Consider the following 18835-nt stretch of genomic DNA (forward strand, 5'->3'; position numbering starts at 1 on the left):
GCAAACCCACCAGTGTTCACAGTAATGTGTCAACCTGAGCAGTCTTTGAGTCAGAACTCTCTCTTTATTCTATCTTTATTCCTCCCGCATTCTCTCTGGCGTGCAACCAACTTCTCTGTATGTCAGAAAATAACTTTGCTCTTAAGAGAGACTGCACATGGGGAAACAGCCCACGCCTGCTGCTCTCGCTCCTGCAGGATAACAAATATTAATATCAATACTAATAATAATAAAACGCCGGCCAACAAACTCCAGGCAGCTTTGACATCTCCATCGCAGCCGTTCGAGGCCCTGCTCCCCTCCTTTTTCTGAGTCACCCGGAATCTTTTTTGTTTTAAAACTACATTTATGATGCAAAAACAACAGCGATGTAAAGGATAAAAGCAGGCAAATGCTCAGCATGTGCATGCAAAGACAAGTGCGCTTTACTCACGCGGCTTCACATATGGATGCAGCCCCCCCCCAAAGTACCAGCAGAGCACAGCATACACATGGAGGTTTACGCACACCTTGTGAAGCTGTGGGAGTTCAAAGCAGGGACTGCTTTTCAAAGCCTTGCAGAGTACACTAAGTGAACCTGTAAACTCCCGGCAGCAGTGTTCTTCCAGGTCTTTGTACAATCACACCTGAGAGGCAGGACCTGTGTTGTCAGGATGTATGGAAAACACTAATGGACTGGCCCAGGGTCTCCTGTGGGCGAGCCTTAAATTAAACATGGGTTATGATGTATTCTGTTTGAAATTTGTTGAAGGTGGGGTTGCATTTTGAATCTAAAGAGGCTTTGTGCATATCAAACAGCTACAGGACTTGTGATGCATAATCATCCCAACATTCCTTTGGACTCAGAGAGCACCCAAATGTTTAGCCACCTGTTAGCAGTTTCGGGCCATCGTGCGATTGGTGGAGGAGGATGTGCTGTGCAGCGCGATGGACAGTCTGGGCAAAAGTGCCATACGGGGGGATTTGCAGAGAGTCGACCCGAGTCTGGTCCGATCCGACTCAAATCACATGCCGTACATAACCCTGGCCCTGACAGCTCATTTCATCTTCTGCACTAATGAATTCATCATCAGAGAGGATGTGCCTTTGGGTGGCTCAGCCCAGAGCCGAGTGACAGCACAGATAAGTCACCATTACCTCTGTTCACGCTACCTGAGGAGCAACAGTTTGAGACCGGACCGCGCAGCGTCCTCGACAGAGCTGCACAAACGGGCAGCGATTCAGGGTTCCACGAGGATGAGAGGTAACCAACGGACGTGCAGTCAAAAGCATGAGAATCAGCTTAAACGCGTGTCGGTCGGTGGATGGTATTAATGCACAAATCACTCCTTAAAACTCTTATAGTAACAAGCATTGGCTACATGTGCACATGTGAATGTGTGCGTGTGTGTAAGTGTCTAAGCGGCGCAGTCAGGGAGCTGTCAGCAGAGAGTCAGGGAGCAGGCTGATCACAGGGCTGCAGTGCGTTTGAAGTCTCCCAGGGACTGACAGCTCCGCTCCCCACGGGAACCTCTTTGCCTCAGCCTCCTCCTAGCCTGCACCAGCCTCTCTCCATACCATGCCTCTTTATCCTCCATGTATTCACACACAGTTTTTTTTCTACGTAGGATCTCAGTTCTGCTCGCCTGGGACTTTCAAAATAAGGCTCTCTTCAGATGGAGCCTGTGTATCTGTAAACACCAACATGATGAGCTGCCATCTCTCATAATTTGACGCTCTGGCTGACATTCAATCTGGTGCTGTTGGAGGTAAAAGGGCACAGGGAGCTGACCCTCACCTTTGAAATGAATAAGTATGTGGATAATAGGTTAAGAACGCATACAATTGTGCATATTAAGAAGCGGATACATTAAATTTGTATTTCTATATGCTTCTCCTGTGCGAGACTCTTGTTTAATATGCATGTGGCATGTTAGCACTTTGGGCTGCGTGTTCTGTCTGAACCCTCGGCTGCAGGTCAAGGTGCAGCAGGATTTCATCTCTGGTTGTGCGGTAGGTTAGCATGAGCCCATCCGTCATGGAAACCGAGTGTCAGCTGGATGTCCCTGTCACTAAGCTGTCTGTTTTGTCAGGCAGCCAGATCCATCATGTGGGGATGGGGACGGATCCTCGCCAGCAGAAGCCAACCATCCCACAAATGCATACAAATATGCAAATTAACAACAAAATAAACATCACCCCGCAAACGAGCCATCCATCAATGACCAGTTTCTGAAGAGCTCAGCATCAGAACGGCGGCACCAATCAGCCACGCCGTCAGATGGAATGATTAAACGCCATCCTCTCATTCTCACTCCTTCCCCCTTCTCATACAGTATCATTCGTATACTGTCTCCTTTACTTCAACATTCTCCCCCAGCAAAATTACAAGCTCAAGCACTTTTTCTGCTGGCATCTTTACTTCCGCTGGTCTGGTTTCAAATGACTGTCCAAAGCAAGTATTTTGCACTAAATTTTGTGATTTGTAATCTTTGGAAATAGCAAATAAATCCTCTGTGTTTGTGTTTGGACCTAAAATAATTTGATGGGTAATATACCACCGCTACGGTTGTAACTCATGTTAGATCTCATTGGACAGGGTGTATTTTTATGTGGTCTAGCGTCAAACTTCATTCGTGCAGCGTGACACACGTCTATGTCAACATGCACAAATTGTTTCATTATTTTAGAAAAGCAGCCACCTGCAGTGAAAGTAGGAGCTCTCAATGGAATAATTAGACAGCTAAGTTTACATACTTCATAAGCTACATTAGCTAATGCTGCTTCTGTAGCTGCCTACAAAACCATCAGAGCTACTTGGAGGCCACTGGGGGCCACCGTAATAAGCCACATCTATCGGACACGTTTTCCTCCACAGGGACACCAGAAGAGAACAAACGTCTCATAAGATTCAAGATCGAAAAAGGGGTGATGACGTAGCGGGAGCCAAATGGTGTCCTGTTTCTTTGGGGAATGCTTTCACCACTTCCCCTACCACCCCTTTTTCAGGGACAAGGCAAACGGGTAAAAAAAAAAAAAGATCTGGGATTCAACCTTAATCTCCCCAGGGTAAGTCTGGATCATGTCTGTAAAGGGGTTGTTAGCACAGGGAGACGTAGCATAGTGTTGTTTTAGTGGGGCTTTCAGTGTGTTGTGTCGATGAGATACAATCATTGGCGTGCTTTTAAACCCTCTCCTACCACCTTGAAAACGAAACATTTGTAGCCCGACTAGCAAACATCTTTAGTACAACAAAGGTCAGTTTTATGTGTCTGTACTTGCTGTTGTAAACCAATTACTGTACAGCATCATAAAGGGTTTTGCTAAACCCCCTCAGTCATTAGTGGGCATCTCCTGCCTTTAAAGAGTAATGCAATGAGCCAAAGGCAATTTTAGCAACCATCCACCCCAAAGTCGGAGCCAAGATTAACGCATTCCTTCAGCTACCATAACAACCTTCTCCATTTCTCTGAAACTAATGTGATAATGAATGGGCCTTAACTCCCCCAATGCTATAAAATGTAGTCCTTCAAAGTTCCACATTTTTATACGTTAGTGTAAAGTTCTTTGTTATTAAGAGGGAGTGGGAGCCATGTTAGCTCCTCTGGCTCCAACAGCTGATGTTTTTCTTGGAGTTGTGACTCCAACAATGTAAGAGGCAGCTGAACTGACGGTGGTGGAAGCGTCTTCACGTGAGGCTGAAGCGGTGGATCAGAGCGGTAGAAAAAGAGCTGAGATGCCTCCTGGACCTGTCACTTTGGAGATCTCCCCATCATGTCCAACATGGAACAGCATTTGACCTAGAACTTCATCTACATCTCCCATCTGCTCTGAATTCTCTTCTACAGTCACCCCGTCGACAGGGCGCACCAGCTTTGAACCCACCGACCACATGGCAACGCCACAAAGGGTTTATACACACCAGTCCCTCTGTCTCCTCTCATTCCTGTCATCATCCACTTATTCAGTCATGTCCTGTTTATACTGATTCACGTTGACTGCAAAGCTTCTTTTTGTCTTTTTCCCCTTGTCTTAGCATCACCTTATTTTGGGTTTACAGCGTAGGGCCAAACCAGACAGTGTGGGGCTGAACTGAACTGGATGGTGTTGAATGGCAATAATATCGGTGTCTTACCAAAGCCAAAGGCAGCTGGAGCAGGGATGGGGGCCGCCTGGACTGGCGTGGAGGTGTAGAGACCAGTCACCAGCAGTCCATCGAAGGGAACACTGGTAGAGACGGTTACTGCAGGAGAGGAAGGAGAACAGCGGTTACTGGGAGTGCGTTTTGCAAAGCGTTTTCACGTCTCGGTGACATTTTTATTGATACCTCACAATATCGATGGGTGAAAAAGTGTGCTGCACTGCTGATTAGGTGTCAGAGATCACAAGTACGAAGTTACATTCACACCTCATTTGCAAGCTGCACTGATAATTAGTCAGCATGATTTACAAGCGGGGGGACAGGGCGTGCACAACATGCGCACGTTGCAGCTCACGCACATCCTACTTCTAATGATTCCATGTAGACAAATATAAATTTAATCTAGCTGAAAATGAGCGATGAAGGGCCACGTGAGCGTTATATAGGTTGTGACTTATTGAAATGTTTGATTTTATGTGGGTTGCCAGATAGGCTTCCAATATTCTATACTATACAATGCAGGTGCTAAGCTAAAGAAAACATATTATGTGATCTGGAAAGAGTCAAGATACCTTAGAAGCAGACAGAAATTCACAACAGGGCCTCACTGACTGTTACAAACATGACAAGTTTAAAAAGGCTCCAGCACGGAACATTTCTATGACATGGAGTAGTACAGGAGGGGAGGACGTGGCAGGAAACACGCCATGAATAAAGGCGTCTAACGCGCAAACACTCGCGGTTTACCCGGCGGCAAGTTCACTATTGATCTGCACGGTAAACAAATGCGCTGAGTGATGGGGCCACCGAGCTGGCCTCTTCAGCGGAGGAAAAGAGCTCAGCCACTGGCCTATTTCCAGACAGACAGATCTGAGCGGGGGGGGGGGGGGGGGGGGGGGGGGGGGGGGTATACAGCTGGAAGGAGAAGAAACTCACAAAAACTAGCCCGGATGCACCAGGGAATAAAAATCATTTTCTCTGGAAAAAAAAAAAGATGGAGGCATCGTTATTCCCTGACCCTGACATCCAGCAGGATGGAGACGATAACAACCTCAGTTGGGTCTGGGGGAGGTTTTTCTTGTGGGCTGCTCTGGAATGTGTGTGGGGCAGACTCCTGTGTGGTCCCCCCCCCTCCCCCCGGTTGTCTGTCTGTCTGTCTGTCTGCCTGCCTGTCTGTCTGTCTGTCTGGGGGGCTCCATTAACATGTCTTCAAACGAGGCACTTAGCAACTGTGTCAGGACGTGTGTGTTTTGCATGTTTCCGTGTTGGCGCGCTTCACCCTTGCTTGATCACACATCCTCCCATCTATGTCCAAGTCTTCTATAATTCATCCCACAATTCTTTTCTTTTCCCCGCTCCTTCCCTTTTTGCCCATAAATCCAGTTGCACCATTAGAACTGTATTAAAAGTGTCCTGTGATGAACTGGAATAGACTACAGTCAATAAACTACAGTTCCAGCTTCTCCTCTCAGAAGTCAACCTTGGAATTTAGGAACAATAAACAAGTGGCGTGAAAGCATCAATGGCAATATTTTCTGCATTGGCACAAATACCATAAAAACCACAAGGTCTGTGTTGTGTTTTCTCTTATTTGAGCACTAATTTTTGTTTCCTCTTTATCCGTGTGGTGAGGCTGTGCGTGTACAAGAAGTCACACTGTGGAACGATGCTGATATTTTGCTTGGCAACAGAAAATTTATCCTTTTCAATTCGCGATGCTCAACCCACCTCTCCTACCGAAATTCCAATAGAAATCAGAGAATAAAAAAAACTTGGAAGTGTGTTCACACTGAATGCACACAGGCTCCCTTTTTATGCTGGATTTGCTCTCTAGAATACAATAATGTACATTTTCCTGCGATAATAGAGAAGTTCACAGTGTTTGCACTGTGCCATATTGAGCCTCGGTATGATCCAGTACTTATTTAATGGACTGGCTCAAAGCATTGAGATGGAGCAGCCTCAGAATACACAATAACCTCATTTTTGTATTAGCGCTGACCTGTATCACCAAGGTTACTCCATTACTCAGACACATGCATACGAGCTCCGCAAACGCACAAAAGGATGTTTTTTCCTGCCTCCACCTTGCTCTCTTTATCCATCCCTTATTACCTTTCCTCCAGCATCTCTCCCGCAGCCTCCATCCCATTTGAGGAATCGCGAGGAAATACAAGAATACAACAGAGACCTTTCTTAAAAATAAAAATAAAAACAGAAGCAGAACATGTTTCCTCAAATACCCCATCCTACCCCCCTCCTTGGGCATGTTCTGCTCCCTTGCAGCAGTGTGCCTCCACCCTGTTTGAAGCGAAGAAAGGGGGAAGAAAGAGTGGAGGGGTGCAACAGCTCAGAGCACAAGGTTACAGTACAAAAATGAACAGAACTGAACTGGGGGGGGGGGGGGGGGGGGGGGGTGTAGATCCCTTACCCGCAGAGAGCAGCACAACCTGATCAATACAAATGCAAGATCTAAATTATTTAAGCGCGCCTCTAACTCTGCTCTCACTTGCTCAAGGAAAGCTACAGACGGATGAACCAGTGAGAGGAGATGAGATGCTATCACCTGTGGGGCTACTGCTCACACGCATGCACACTCACACACACGCAGATCCAAAAGGGAAGGCTGATGCCTTTGATGATAGCCGTTAACATTCACGTCCATGCTTTAAATCTGAATACTCCTCACTTGGCCAAGGGGAGGAGCAGGAACAGGGAGCAGGGAATAGGGGGGAATTTTACTGCTAACGCTACTAATGAGATTTTGTTTTGGATGCCTGCGTGTGCTGTTCTGTAGTTTATGTGGTTAAACTTGGCCCACAAAGTTCATCCACATATCTGGGTTGAATTTTAGGAAGCATCTCTACTTTTTGGAAGGCGCTGAGTTCTAAACAGAGAGGTGGGCTCCTCCGGCTCTTGATTACCAACTACGACACACATCAGGGCATCTGAGTTCAGTATCTGCAGGAGCCATCGCAACTAATTTTATTCACAGTACTTACTCTTGACTCGTATTTTAAACTTGAGCTCACACAGCACATCACTTGACAGTAGGCCAGCATGTAATATTGATGCCATGACGTGGTGGTACGCCTCATTACGGAACACACAACTGTGCTCCTACTCAACTATTGATGGGCCTGGGGCTTCCTTCACTGCTGGGCCATAGAAATACCAGCACATCACAATAAAACATGTATATTTACAATTAGAATAGTGGCTTTGCTAACCTCTGAGAGGAACCCACACAACGTGATGCATAATGTATGCTTATCAAAGGCTAAAATATAAAACCCTGCAAGAGAACCGAAGTAACTGAAATATGGTTTTGACTGACAAGGTCTGTGAGGTGCTTGAAGAAAATCACTCGCGCCAGCAGCTGAAAAGTAAATTTGTCCTGACCGTGCAGCAAATATGGCATCGTGTTTGGCAGCGCTCGATCATGTGATGTCATCAACCAGCGCAGCCAAGGAAGTTGGACCCCTGAGAGCTCGGAGTAAAGACTCGACTTACATGGTAAACCGCTTCTTTCGCATTGAAGCCCCTGTGAGGCTGGCACGGCCTGAACGGCTCCTCTATGCTCTTTGTGGACAAACACACCCTTCAGTCTTTAACACAGCCACATTTTTAACATTTACTCAAATCGTGGAAAAAGATTTAAGTAGTCAAACCAGGATAGAGTGACACAACATGGTCTGTTGGTGCCAGTATGACACAGAAGATATCATTGACTCTGCTATTGCACCGTTACCATAGTGGTCGCCCTCATGGTGGCAAATAACACGACATGCTAGGTGCTACTATCATCAGACACAGACCATAATATCAATGAAATCGGCAGTTTTTGCTTCACTGTGACCCAGGAGGACACTCTTTTTTTTATTCCCAAATGAATGAAGGGATTCCTGGCAGAAATCTGGATAAAGATAGTCCACCATCTGACCCATATCCCACTGGCAGACACACACGCTCCCCCAGAGAGGGCCAGGAAATGGAGGCCAGACCATGGGGAAGCTATAGTTCCATCTGTTTCCATGGCCACACCAGTGCCACGGTGCCAGGTGACTCTTTGCTTAATGAAACGGTTTGTCAGTCACCTGAGCTGGAGGTCAAGGGGGACAGGTTTTCGTCTTACAAAGCGACCACATTCAGCATTTGTGAATTTGAAAAACACGGGAATGTATCTGCGCAGCTTCCGAAGATTGTGTGGGAAGTGTGCTTCGGCACATACATGTGTCATGTGGTGCTTCAGTCAGGTCTTAGAGGCATCATTCCATTGCGTAACCTTCTGGCACCATCCTGGCCTGCCAGCTCCGCCATCTGCTGCTATGAGGCGCTCAGTCACAGACAACCGGGCAGCTCCTGAGCTTCTACAGGTCTGCCTAAGTTGTGTTGCCATGAAGACAAAAGGGAGCGAAGATGCAGTTCTCTCACATGCGACCTGTTCTCCACACGTAAGCAGGTTCTCATATCACACGGTGTGTGCATGCAAACAATGTTTTACAGCATATATGTTGTACAGCATATATACTTTAAGGTCTTATATTGACATCAATAAGCCATATTAATCGTGACAGAGCATTTATTCAGTTTCTAGCTCGACATGTTCCCCATCACATCATGTTTTACTGACTTATTTGGCTCCTATTGCGTCTAAACTCTGGTATTTTAAACATTATTCATTGGATGACTAAATGAAGACCTCAAAGGGGCACATGGATTTAATAGATGCCGCCACACATTTCTGTCAACTCGTGGAATCTTGAAGCAATGAGAGGAAAAGAGGAGTAACAGCTCTTGAAACTGGAAGAGGAATAAAGGAGAAAGCTTCGAACTGAAGCAAAGCGCTGCAGTACCCAGCAAACGTCTCATTGTGAGGTTGTTATAAAGCAGAAAACCTTCTAGACTCTTAGCTTAAAGGAAATATTATTCAGCATCATGTGCATAAGGGGTTATATTTAATAGGACTCAGGAACACCATGATTCTTTCCCTCTGTCATTTGATGACTGCCAAGGCTGGGGAGTCAGCTGTCCTCGTGATCAACACCATGTGTTCTGCAGACAGGGAGAAAGCTGCAGACATCCAGTATCTTCCCTCACTTGTCGGAGCCACAAGGCTCCAGCTCATAAACACTCCGAGTCAAGGTGTAGAGAACAATGCACCAACCAATTAAGTGATGCAGGGTTGTGACGAGGGTTGCTGCGGCGCACGGCTCCGCCTTCCCCAGAAAATCTAAGGAATGTCGGAAAACACCGGAGGCCCAGTCTGCCCCACAAAACCGGGATGAGACCCAAGCCACACTAGCTCACCCCAAAAACAGACTTTAACACCAAATCTAGTTCTTCAAAACTCCTCCTGCGATTAAAAATGAAGGTGGGACGAAGCCATGGCTCAGCACATTTACCAACTTCCAGTTCAAGTAACCAGACCAGCCAGACATAGCTGACACAGTCGGCCTGCTGCACACGCGGATCAGATAGGTCCTGATTTTATTCCTGCAATTTCACCTCATGTTTGCTTGTTCAGAGAACACAACAGCGTTTCAACACACCCTCGCCCTCAGAGCAGATGCTCACAAGTATAATCTGACTTTATGTGTTCACAAGAGTGTTTGCGATTCAATTGTGCAGAACTAATATAATGATAGAAAACAGAGGAAGAGAATTAGGGCCAAGTCGTCATCCGCGGCCTACACAACCTCAGGGGCAGCGGCATCCATCTCTGACCTTCATTTCCCACGGCTGGTTTGTCACTCTGAACACACAGGGCTACACACTAAACTACAGCCAAGTCCATCATGACTGGGTACAAACCCATTATAATCTAGGCAAAGGCAGTTGAGTTTGTGATATAACATTTGTCACCACGGATTACACATTTTCTATCTGCAGCAACAGACGTATTTAAAGAAAGCTGCACAGCACAGACGTCAAAATGGACGTAAAACCACACCACTGTTGTGTAGCTCACAGCTGTTTTGTGATGTAACTCGTACCTACAAATATCTGCATCATCTATTGGAGGCACCACATTAGCTCAAGTTACAGGCAGCAGGTATATACGGCTGTAAACATCAAAGACTACACAATAAAAGCACCGGTTCCTCTTCCACTTTAGAAACTGTTTCCGTTGGTGATTACCTAACATCACAGAAAGGTATAAAATATCTCTGATCTATGAAAAAGGTATGAATATACTTTAGAAATTAGATATCCACATACATTTATTTGTGTAAACAAATGTTGAGACCAACCTACAAACACTTACATTTATGTCCAATTACACCAAACCCCAAGCGGATTAATATATTACATAAATGGTGGCATTGAACTAAAACCACAAACACCCCCTTTAACAACACCACACCTTGAATGTCCTACCTGGAACCATAAAAAAGGTGTCAGTTGCCAGGGGGACAGTTTTGGCCAAACACCTTGGAAGAAGCAGGACAGGAAGAGGTAAGTTCAGCCTTTTCCAAAGTCAATTGATATAGATGGAATATTCTTCTCTGCTGTTAGGCCCCTTATAAACATGATTTTGTAAGGTATTTTGTCAGAATATAACTCTTCTCAGGACAGGAATGACCCAAAGGTTTTTTTTTCCCATATCACCCTTTCACATTTCTTTGCTTTCAAACGTAGCTGATGAAGGCTGATGAGATCAAAGAGAATAAGTAGGTTATCACCAGGTGAAGCTGCCCTCTTCTTCACCATCCCGTCAGGTCTAACCTTCAAACTGCAGCTCTGATCAACTGTTTGGACTTTTCAACTGTTTTGATCTTCAGAAAAGCTGAAAGATGCAGTGTTGATGATTCATGTCGGACATCAGGAATCTGAATTAATTTTCTAAACGGGAAGCTTATGTCTGCTTTTTTCATATTGGTGCTGTCAAAACATGGTTCTTCTGTTTGTGTGTAGACCGAAATACTCATTTTACTAAGTCTGGGCATTTTATGGGAAATGAGGGCAACCTTAAAGGGTCACTTTCACTCAACAGGGATCAGTCAGGTCATAAGTCTAGCGTGCACACGTGCACAGTTAATGACGTGAGTTACTGACATGAAGAAAAAGGCCCCATCTGAGGGAAGAGCAGGTCCCACCGTTCAACAGTCCAGACAGTTGCTGATGGATTGATCCAATCTCTGTGCTTTACTGTAGTTTTCTCTTCTAATCCTCTGCCCTGCATTAAAATATGTCCCTTTCCAAATCCACACACTTGGAGAGAAACATTTAAAGGATTCGGTCAAACTAGCGGGGCAGAAAACACAGGTTCTGAAGTGCTGGGATGGCGTTTCCCTGAAACCTGTCCCCATAACTCTTTTTTGACCACTCAATCCCACTCACAGGAACCTTAATTGTGAATTTGTGTGAGAGCAAAGATGTGTAATCTCCCTCTACCAGCCTGTTGTGTCTGTGGCCAGAACACCAATGGTTGTTTGATGGAGGCTGGCAATAAACGGGGGGAAGGGGAGGGTAATCCGCCTGTGCCACGCGCCATGTGCCCAGCACCCAGCCAGTTGCACCACGCTGCCTCCTCTGTAGTGGGTCCATTGGAGCCCTACAAGGCCCCCTGAATGCTATCAGCACAGACGACACAGTGAGCCCCCAGCAGGGATTACAGCTTTCTTAATGAAGCTGCCAGGAGGAGGATCCAGAGCGAGAGGTGTAGAGGGAGGAGGAGGTACACAGTCCTCCAACAGGAGCTCCATTCTCTAAAAGGAAGAGGCCATCGGCAAAGCTGACACGCTAATCAACGGCGGCTGGGAAACCACCCCATGAGAACAACACAGTCCACCCTGACGGGGGCTGGGGGGGGGGGGGGGGGGGGGGGTATAAAGGATCCATCACTTTTGAAAATCCAGTTTAGAGACACTTGGTATTCCTTCAGGACAATGAACACTGCTTCATTGTTATAAGCTATATTGGGACAGGGACATTTGCATGAGTTTGCGATAAATATGGAGCTCCGTGTCACAGCCTGACGTTCTTGTATCGAGAAAAATATCTTATTTTGTAAATGCGATGTCTGTAGATAAGAGAATTTGACAGTAAAAGGCTCTCTCCTCCTACAATAATGGAAAATGGCTCCTCAAATGTAATCCCGAGTAACAATTGGCATCAGTGTGTCGGGTGTAAAGTTACATGTTGCTAAATGGCGAAACAGTCCAATCATGAGAATTCTTCTTCCCACTTTTAATGTTAAGGTTACAGCAAAATGCAAATATTCATTTTTCAGTTTTTTGGCTGGAACATCAATAATGTTGTGGGGGGGGGGGGGGGGGGGGTGAAAGCTCAGCGCTGCATACCCATTTTTAGCCCTTTCTGCCAAACGTGGAACCACAACGGCATCGTCAACAATGCCACCATTGCCTTCCCCTGACGCAGTAAATCAATTTTGCCAAAATGCGACGTTTGGTTTCGTTCATCTGGGACGTCGCTGCTGCCGCACATTCGGAATTGGCACGGCTGCCGTCACTCACTGTATGTGCGTAGAGGCTAACGCAAAGCTTTCGGCAGAGCCCGACAGTTTGATAATAGCAAAGCATGATGGAGATTTAGCACCTGCCAGGAGAAAACTAGTAATGTCCCATTTTTATTGCCAAACTGTAGTCTGCCGCCATAAATCGTAACGGCATGCTGATCGGGACATTTGTGTTGAGGCAGTGGAACATCTGACCTGTCTTTGTGTCATGATGGATCACCCAGCAAGATATTAGTGCCTTGTGCATAGCCAAGCGTGCATGTGTGACAAAGAGAAGATTCCCACTGAATATCCATTCTCATTTCTCGCCCATCTGCTCACTTGTACAAAGGAAACTGACGTATTTTGGGGAATACAATAGCCCTTTAGGGTTCATCAGTCAATGTCCACAAGGACACAACATCCGAACACAGAGAGGAAGTCTGTACGAACGGTAAAACACTCGACACACTTCGTGCCACTTAGTGGGTCTGATCTTGTTGAGACAAAGCAGCAGCTGAGAGCTGGAAAGCGAATGAATCTGGGCCACTTGAAGGTGCAATTGCACACTAACCGTTAGCCTCATTCTTTATTATAACATGGGGTCTACATGGGGGGGAAAAAAGGCTGGTTTGCACAGGTCACCTGACTAAATTTGTAGGTATTTTCACACATCACAACCTGCAGAGTGTAACTTTTGTCTCCATGTTCCGGAAGGGACAGTACAACAGAACTGTTGCTGTGCATGGCGCCATCGGTCCAAGTCACTACTGTTAAAACTCGGGCTTTCCCAGATCCACAGTAAAGCAGACTAATTGCAAAATGTGATTGTTTTGGAACTGGTAGCTATGATATAATATACATATATAGAACCCAAGAGTAAAGTTTAATGGGATGTTCAGAGGAGAGCAGACAAATCTAATCAGTCTGGCAGAACAGAGCAGTGACTCCGAAGTCGGTCCGGGTCACAAACCAGAGCCTCGGCACAGAAAAAGAGTTCCTTGTTGGCGAGATGAGCGAATGGTAGCAAATGCGTTTGCCCAGGGTTTCATTGAGTTGGTCTATGTGTTTTGTCCCTGATATGGCTTGACGTTTGATAAGATCATATCTTCTTCTGGAGAGCCTTGCTGGAGCCCAGCGTCTGTGACCTTTACTTAAACACAACCGACTTGTTGTTCTCCAGCTGTCGGTCAACAGCGCTCATGGAAAACGTCTCCCCTGGCCATGACAAGTAATCGACTTTGCGGATAAATAATGTTGTCCTTCCCGTTGTACGGCACTCTGGGTTATTTCTGTTGGTTTGACAGGACGGCCACTGAAATAATTCACAGCAACTTATCTGGTGGGTTATCGGGAGGAGGACCGATGGCATTTTGAGAGGATGAATTTGTCTCCACATTTCCATTAGGAATGTCATTTGCTGGCAACTTCTAAATCTCCTTGAAATGTCGATTGTTTCTTGGTCCTCTTCAATCATTTACACATGAAAAGACCCGTGCGACTGGGACTAGTGAGGAGACCATTAGCGGATTTCCAGTGGCCATTTCAACCTCCTCTTTCATGCACGGTAGTTTTCTGAACGGTCGTCTTTGTTTAAATCCCATCGGTCCTCTTCTTCCTCACTTTTCTTATACATTTTGTCACCCTGGTTCAGACACCCTGCAGCATTAGCTGGTTTGGATGTAGCATAACTCCGTCCTGACAACGGGCTGTAGGTCAGCTGGAGGTACCAAGCAGAAACTAACCAGGAACTTCTAACCATTTTAGCTCAACTAAACCAGCACAGTCTTTGTTAACCAGCATGAAACTCTACTCTTAAACATTTACAGGTTGCCTATTAGGTCACAAATCTACCAACAAGCTGACCAGCAGCAAACTGGTGTCATGCCTTGCTCACACAGTACAAAATGCCTCTATTTTTCAGCCCAGATGCATAATTTCATGTTCTTTTCCTCACTGGGTCAACAGGCACTCCGTGTGCATTTTCTGGGTGTTTCCCAGCAGTTGGAAATTCTACCTATTGTGTGGAACACTGATTCATTCAGCAGGCTGTCAGTTGACCACAGATTCGATTGTGACGTCGTTGGTATGTTATAATTAGAAGCGAATGATATAATGTGTAAAATGGGCTTTCTTTTTTTCGGTGCAGTCCATTATTCAGTCGGTCATTGATAGTTCTGCCCGTGCAGCCAAAAGACGACGCGTTTCATTCCTTTGCAGGAGTGGGTGGGGGGGGGGGGGGGGGGGCTGCAGAAATGACAAGAACACACTGACTGTGTTTGCACACATGGCTCTGGGTTTTGTATTCTGATGCTGCTTCCTATAAACATGTGGTTGCTGCGTGGAGAACATCGGTCATTCCAATAGCAGTTCCAAAAGAGGTCCAGATGAATAAGAAAAAGACAAGACGATATCCAGTTTGAAAATTCAGCTCGTTCTAGCTTATTTTTCTTCTGCGTATGAAAGGCCACAGGAGGCCCGTCAGTGTGACTGACCCCCCCCCCCCCCCCTCTCTCTCTGACCCCAGCCTCTAGGTGTTGGAAATCTTTTCATTTCTTCAGGTTCCCAGAACTCAAATATCTCTGCTTTCTCTTTGCCACTCTGGCCTGTCCCCCCCCCCCCACCCCATAGTTTCCTGCACGGAGCAACTTAACCTGTCTTTATCCTGAAAGCTGAACACTGTAGAGTGTTACACAACACACACTCACACACACACCACACAGGTACGGAGTGTGCTACCCACACATGGTCTTATCACTGGGAAGCAACAGATACGCAGAAGGTCAGAAACCCAATTACTGCGTGATAAATCGGGCACACAGATTTTTTCCTTCTCCTTCTGTGTCGAACGCTGAAGCGTTTCTTTCAGGCGCTCCTCTCTGCTCTCTTTTCTACAGGCTTGTTTGTCCAACTTTTCCCCTCCTGAACACACTCTCCATCTTTTTTCTAAGCTTTCCTTTCAGCAGCCACACGGGCAGCTGATGCTTCCACCCACCATTTCCACATGTGTCTCTTTCAGTGGTTGGATCGCGCATTGCTTTCAGTAGATTAATTCAAGTCCACAACGAAACCTCAGAGCAGCAAAATAATTGAAAGGAGTCGGATAAATGCAGAAACGCGGATGATTGTCCCTCTGTTTGTCATGCACAGAGCAGGTACATGTGCCGCGCTCGGTGCAACACCTGTTCTTTAACCCTCAAACAACCCAGATTAGCATTGACAACACATGAAGTACTGTTTATTGCTGCTGCCTTTGCTGATTGCGCAACTTCCTCACTTGCCTATTTTTCCATCGACCCCACCACCACCACCAGCCACCCCCACCCCCACTGCTCCGAATTCAGTCAAAACCCTAGAAATTTAACAATGAGCCGCGATCATGTGCCAAAACACAGGACGGTGAAAAAAAAAAAAAAGTGAGCAGCTTGGAAGCCCTCTCATCTTTCTGCTCAAGCCCTGCTGTTGGTATCTTATCTGCTCAATCCTCTCATCGTCATTTAAATCTCCCCCCGACTCCATCCGATCCCGGTCGTGCCCCTATTTAAATCTCTCCCTCCTCCTGGTCCACCACATTTCTAATGCTAATTATTTAAACCTCTCTGTCTGCTCCATCCCTCACATCCACCCGTTAGTATTCAAATCTCTTCCCACCCACTCTCCCTACCAGCCCAGCCCCAGTTAAAAGGTGCTTGACTGAAGGGTTGATCCGGGCTGTTATTTTCAGACGCCAGATAATGCTGCTTCTTCCAGACTCCTCTGGTTTCCTTCTCTGTTTTCACGGCCCTCTTATTTCCTTTTTTATCTGGATACAATTACATAAACACAAAGGTTCAAGAGGTTTGTCTGCCACAGGGGCATTCACTATTAACATAAATAAATGTTTGCTGTTTCAGAGAAAAGGGAAAAAGGGATGTGGAAAAAGAAAGGAAATGTAGAGACATTATGCCTATTTATACGATGTATACAAATACAGATATTCTGAAGAGCAGGGTTTTGCATGGGAATGTGACCTTTGTCTGGCTGAGGTGGCCCAACTGGGTCACTGTCCTCGGTGTTAAGTTATTGAGAAAACTAGCAATGATGATATGGTCTGGGGGGGTCACAGGACACCTTCTTTTTTTCTTCCTGCCCCAGTGACAGAACGCCGGGGCACTAATCTCAACCTTCTTTCATGCTTTGATGCTTTGTTTCTGAACACCAAGTCACAAAAGCCGCTCTTCCTGTGATGCTCGGCTCGCCCGTCCTCACTCTGTTATCGCACCCGCGCTCCCCCATTCAGCTGCCGGAGACGCCACCTACACGCTGAGCAGGAGGATCGCAGCTCAGTGAAACACCAAAGTCGCTCCGACCAGGAGTCCCACTCCAAATACTTCCTTATTACGGTTACATAAATGTTAATTTCCAACAACATGCACCCCCTCACACATACGCACTCTACCCCATTTGCATACGCCACACAGCTGCATCAAAATCTATCGACCATGCACACGTGCGTGCAAGTTAAAACACCCCCTCCCACACATTTTTAATATTAAAAGGAAAGGTTTTACCTCAATGGCAAAGTCAAAAGGAAGAAATTTGTGCTCAAATGATTTAACTTTTTTTAAATCATGCAGGGCGGGGGGAGAGAATGGCCAATTTAGGGGTTGCTCACCTTGGTACTCCTGTCCAGGGGTGTAGGCGGTGGGGTTGCCTGTGATTTGGAGGGTGAGAAGCACCTCTCCCCCACCTTCTGTCACCCCGGCTCCCTCCAGCTCCCCGTGGTGAGTGCACAGGAAGAAGAAGGGGTTGAAACGCGGGTAGAAGCTCGATGGCGGCGCCCCGAAATCCACGCTGCTGCTCCCCCAGACGAGGGCCAACAGGGCACAGCCAACGGCACCCAAGAAAGAGGCCCACGCCATGACCATCTGCCCTCGCTAAGAGAGGGGCTGTGGAGGTGGAGGCGGGTGAAAAGGTGAGGAGAGCGATGAGTGGGGGCGAGGAAAACACAGGTAGAGTTCCAAAGGACCGTTTCTGGAGTCCAGAGATAGACAAAAGTCCAAAAGTGTGTGTGTGCGGCGCTGATGTGTGCGAGTGTGTGGGTTTGCCGTCAGGAAAAAGGGAGAGCTCTCCTCTTCTGCCTCCTCTCCCTATCCTACCTTCACTCTCAGGGAGTTTAGAGCTTTGCCTGTGCTGTCCTGATCTGGCGTTTAAATACCTCACCCCCTCGCTCTGTTTCCCTCTCTCCTCCCATCCTCCCTCCCTCCCTCCCTCCCCTCCCTCTGCTCCTCTTTCGCTTTAACACCAGCTTCATGCGTGCTGTGCGCGCTCTAGGAGATGGCCTCCCTCCTCTCTCTCATCAAGCGCTTCTCTCCTCCCTCTTCTCTGCCGGTCTATCACTCTGCATTTTTCCTTAAGCTTCTCTTTCTTCATCTACTTTCCCTCCGTTCCTCCATTCCAGACTGTACTCGTTTATCCCCCTTCTGGGACCAAAGCATCTCTCTTCCATAGTTAGTTGCTTCACTTCCCCACCCCACTGACATATTTCTTTTGTTTTCTCTCCCTCTCCATCCCTTAACTGTCTCCTCGTCCACCCACCTCCTTTCTCCCTCCAGCTTCACCTCCCTCTCCTCTCTCGTCTCCCCCACCCCTTCGGAGCTCCATCTCACTTTTTCCCCAGACCGGAATCGCTCCATGTCTCTCTAGTCCAAAGCAGTGCTTAAAAATGTTTTTCTTCTCTGCTTTTGCCTTTTCCAGGGGATTCCATCAGAATCTCCTTTTCCACCAGATCCTCCAACTTTTTTTCCCTTCTCCCTGTCACAGCCGCGTGCGCCGCCTCTCTGCTCCAGATTAACTTGCCACTACAGCGCCACTATGAGCCATAATGATGCTTTCTCTCCCTCACTGGTCTTTGGAACCAAATAATGGATAACTCTTTCTTTAACACCTTTAACACACACACACACACACACACACACACCCTTTTCACTCTTTTTCATGCAGTAATACATGCAGTAACATCAATCTGCCTCCACCATTTTCAGACTTACATCCATGTCCACAACACGAGCACCCCCCACCACACACAGCCCGACTGACCCACTGGAACCTCAGCTCTCTGTCGCACAGTACTCGTGAGCACGCACACACTCGAGCGCAACATGCATGACGGCATGCACTCCATAAAACGGAGTTTTTACATCGAGTCATGAACATGAAGCTGGAGCTTCCCCGGGTGGTTTGAATGCTGAGATTATTATTCCTCATTGTTGTGG

General features: G+C 46.7%; 1 protein-coding gene across 5 annotated transcripts in view; it reads right to left on the bottom strand.

Moving 5' to 3' along the window:
- The window catches only part of reln (reelin), a 59717-nt gene extending 41940 nt beyond the window's left edge, over positions 1-17777 (bottom strand). For 4 of the 5 annotated variants that reach the window (XM_057053051.1, XM_057053049.1, XM_057053053.1 and 1 more), the window contains exons 1-2: positions 17236-17776; positions 4115-4222 (exon numbers count right to left, since the gene is read on the bottom strand). In XM_057053051.1, the coding sequence (XP_056909031.1) occupies positions 4115-4222; positions 17236-17488 (361 nt within the window). In that variant the 5' untranslated portion in view covers positions 17489-17776. Of the gene's footprint in view, positions 1-4114; positions 4223-17235 lie in introns of all 5 variants that reach the window. The other variant, XM_057053050.1, reaches the window with a different exon arrangement.
- Between the last annotated feature and the right edge of the window lie 1058 nt (positions 17778-18835).

The sequence above is a fragment of the Takifugu flavidus genome, chromosome 13 (genome assembly GCF_003711565.1).
Source record: "Takifugu flavidus isolate HTHZ2018 chromosome 13, ASM371156v2, whole genome shotgun sequence".
Taxonomy (NCBI): domain Eukaryota; kingdom Metazoa; phylum Chordata; class Actinopteri; order Tetraodontiformes; family Tetraodontidae; genus Takifugu; species Takifugu flavidus.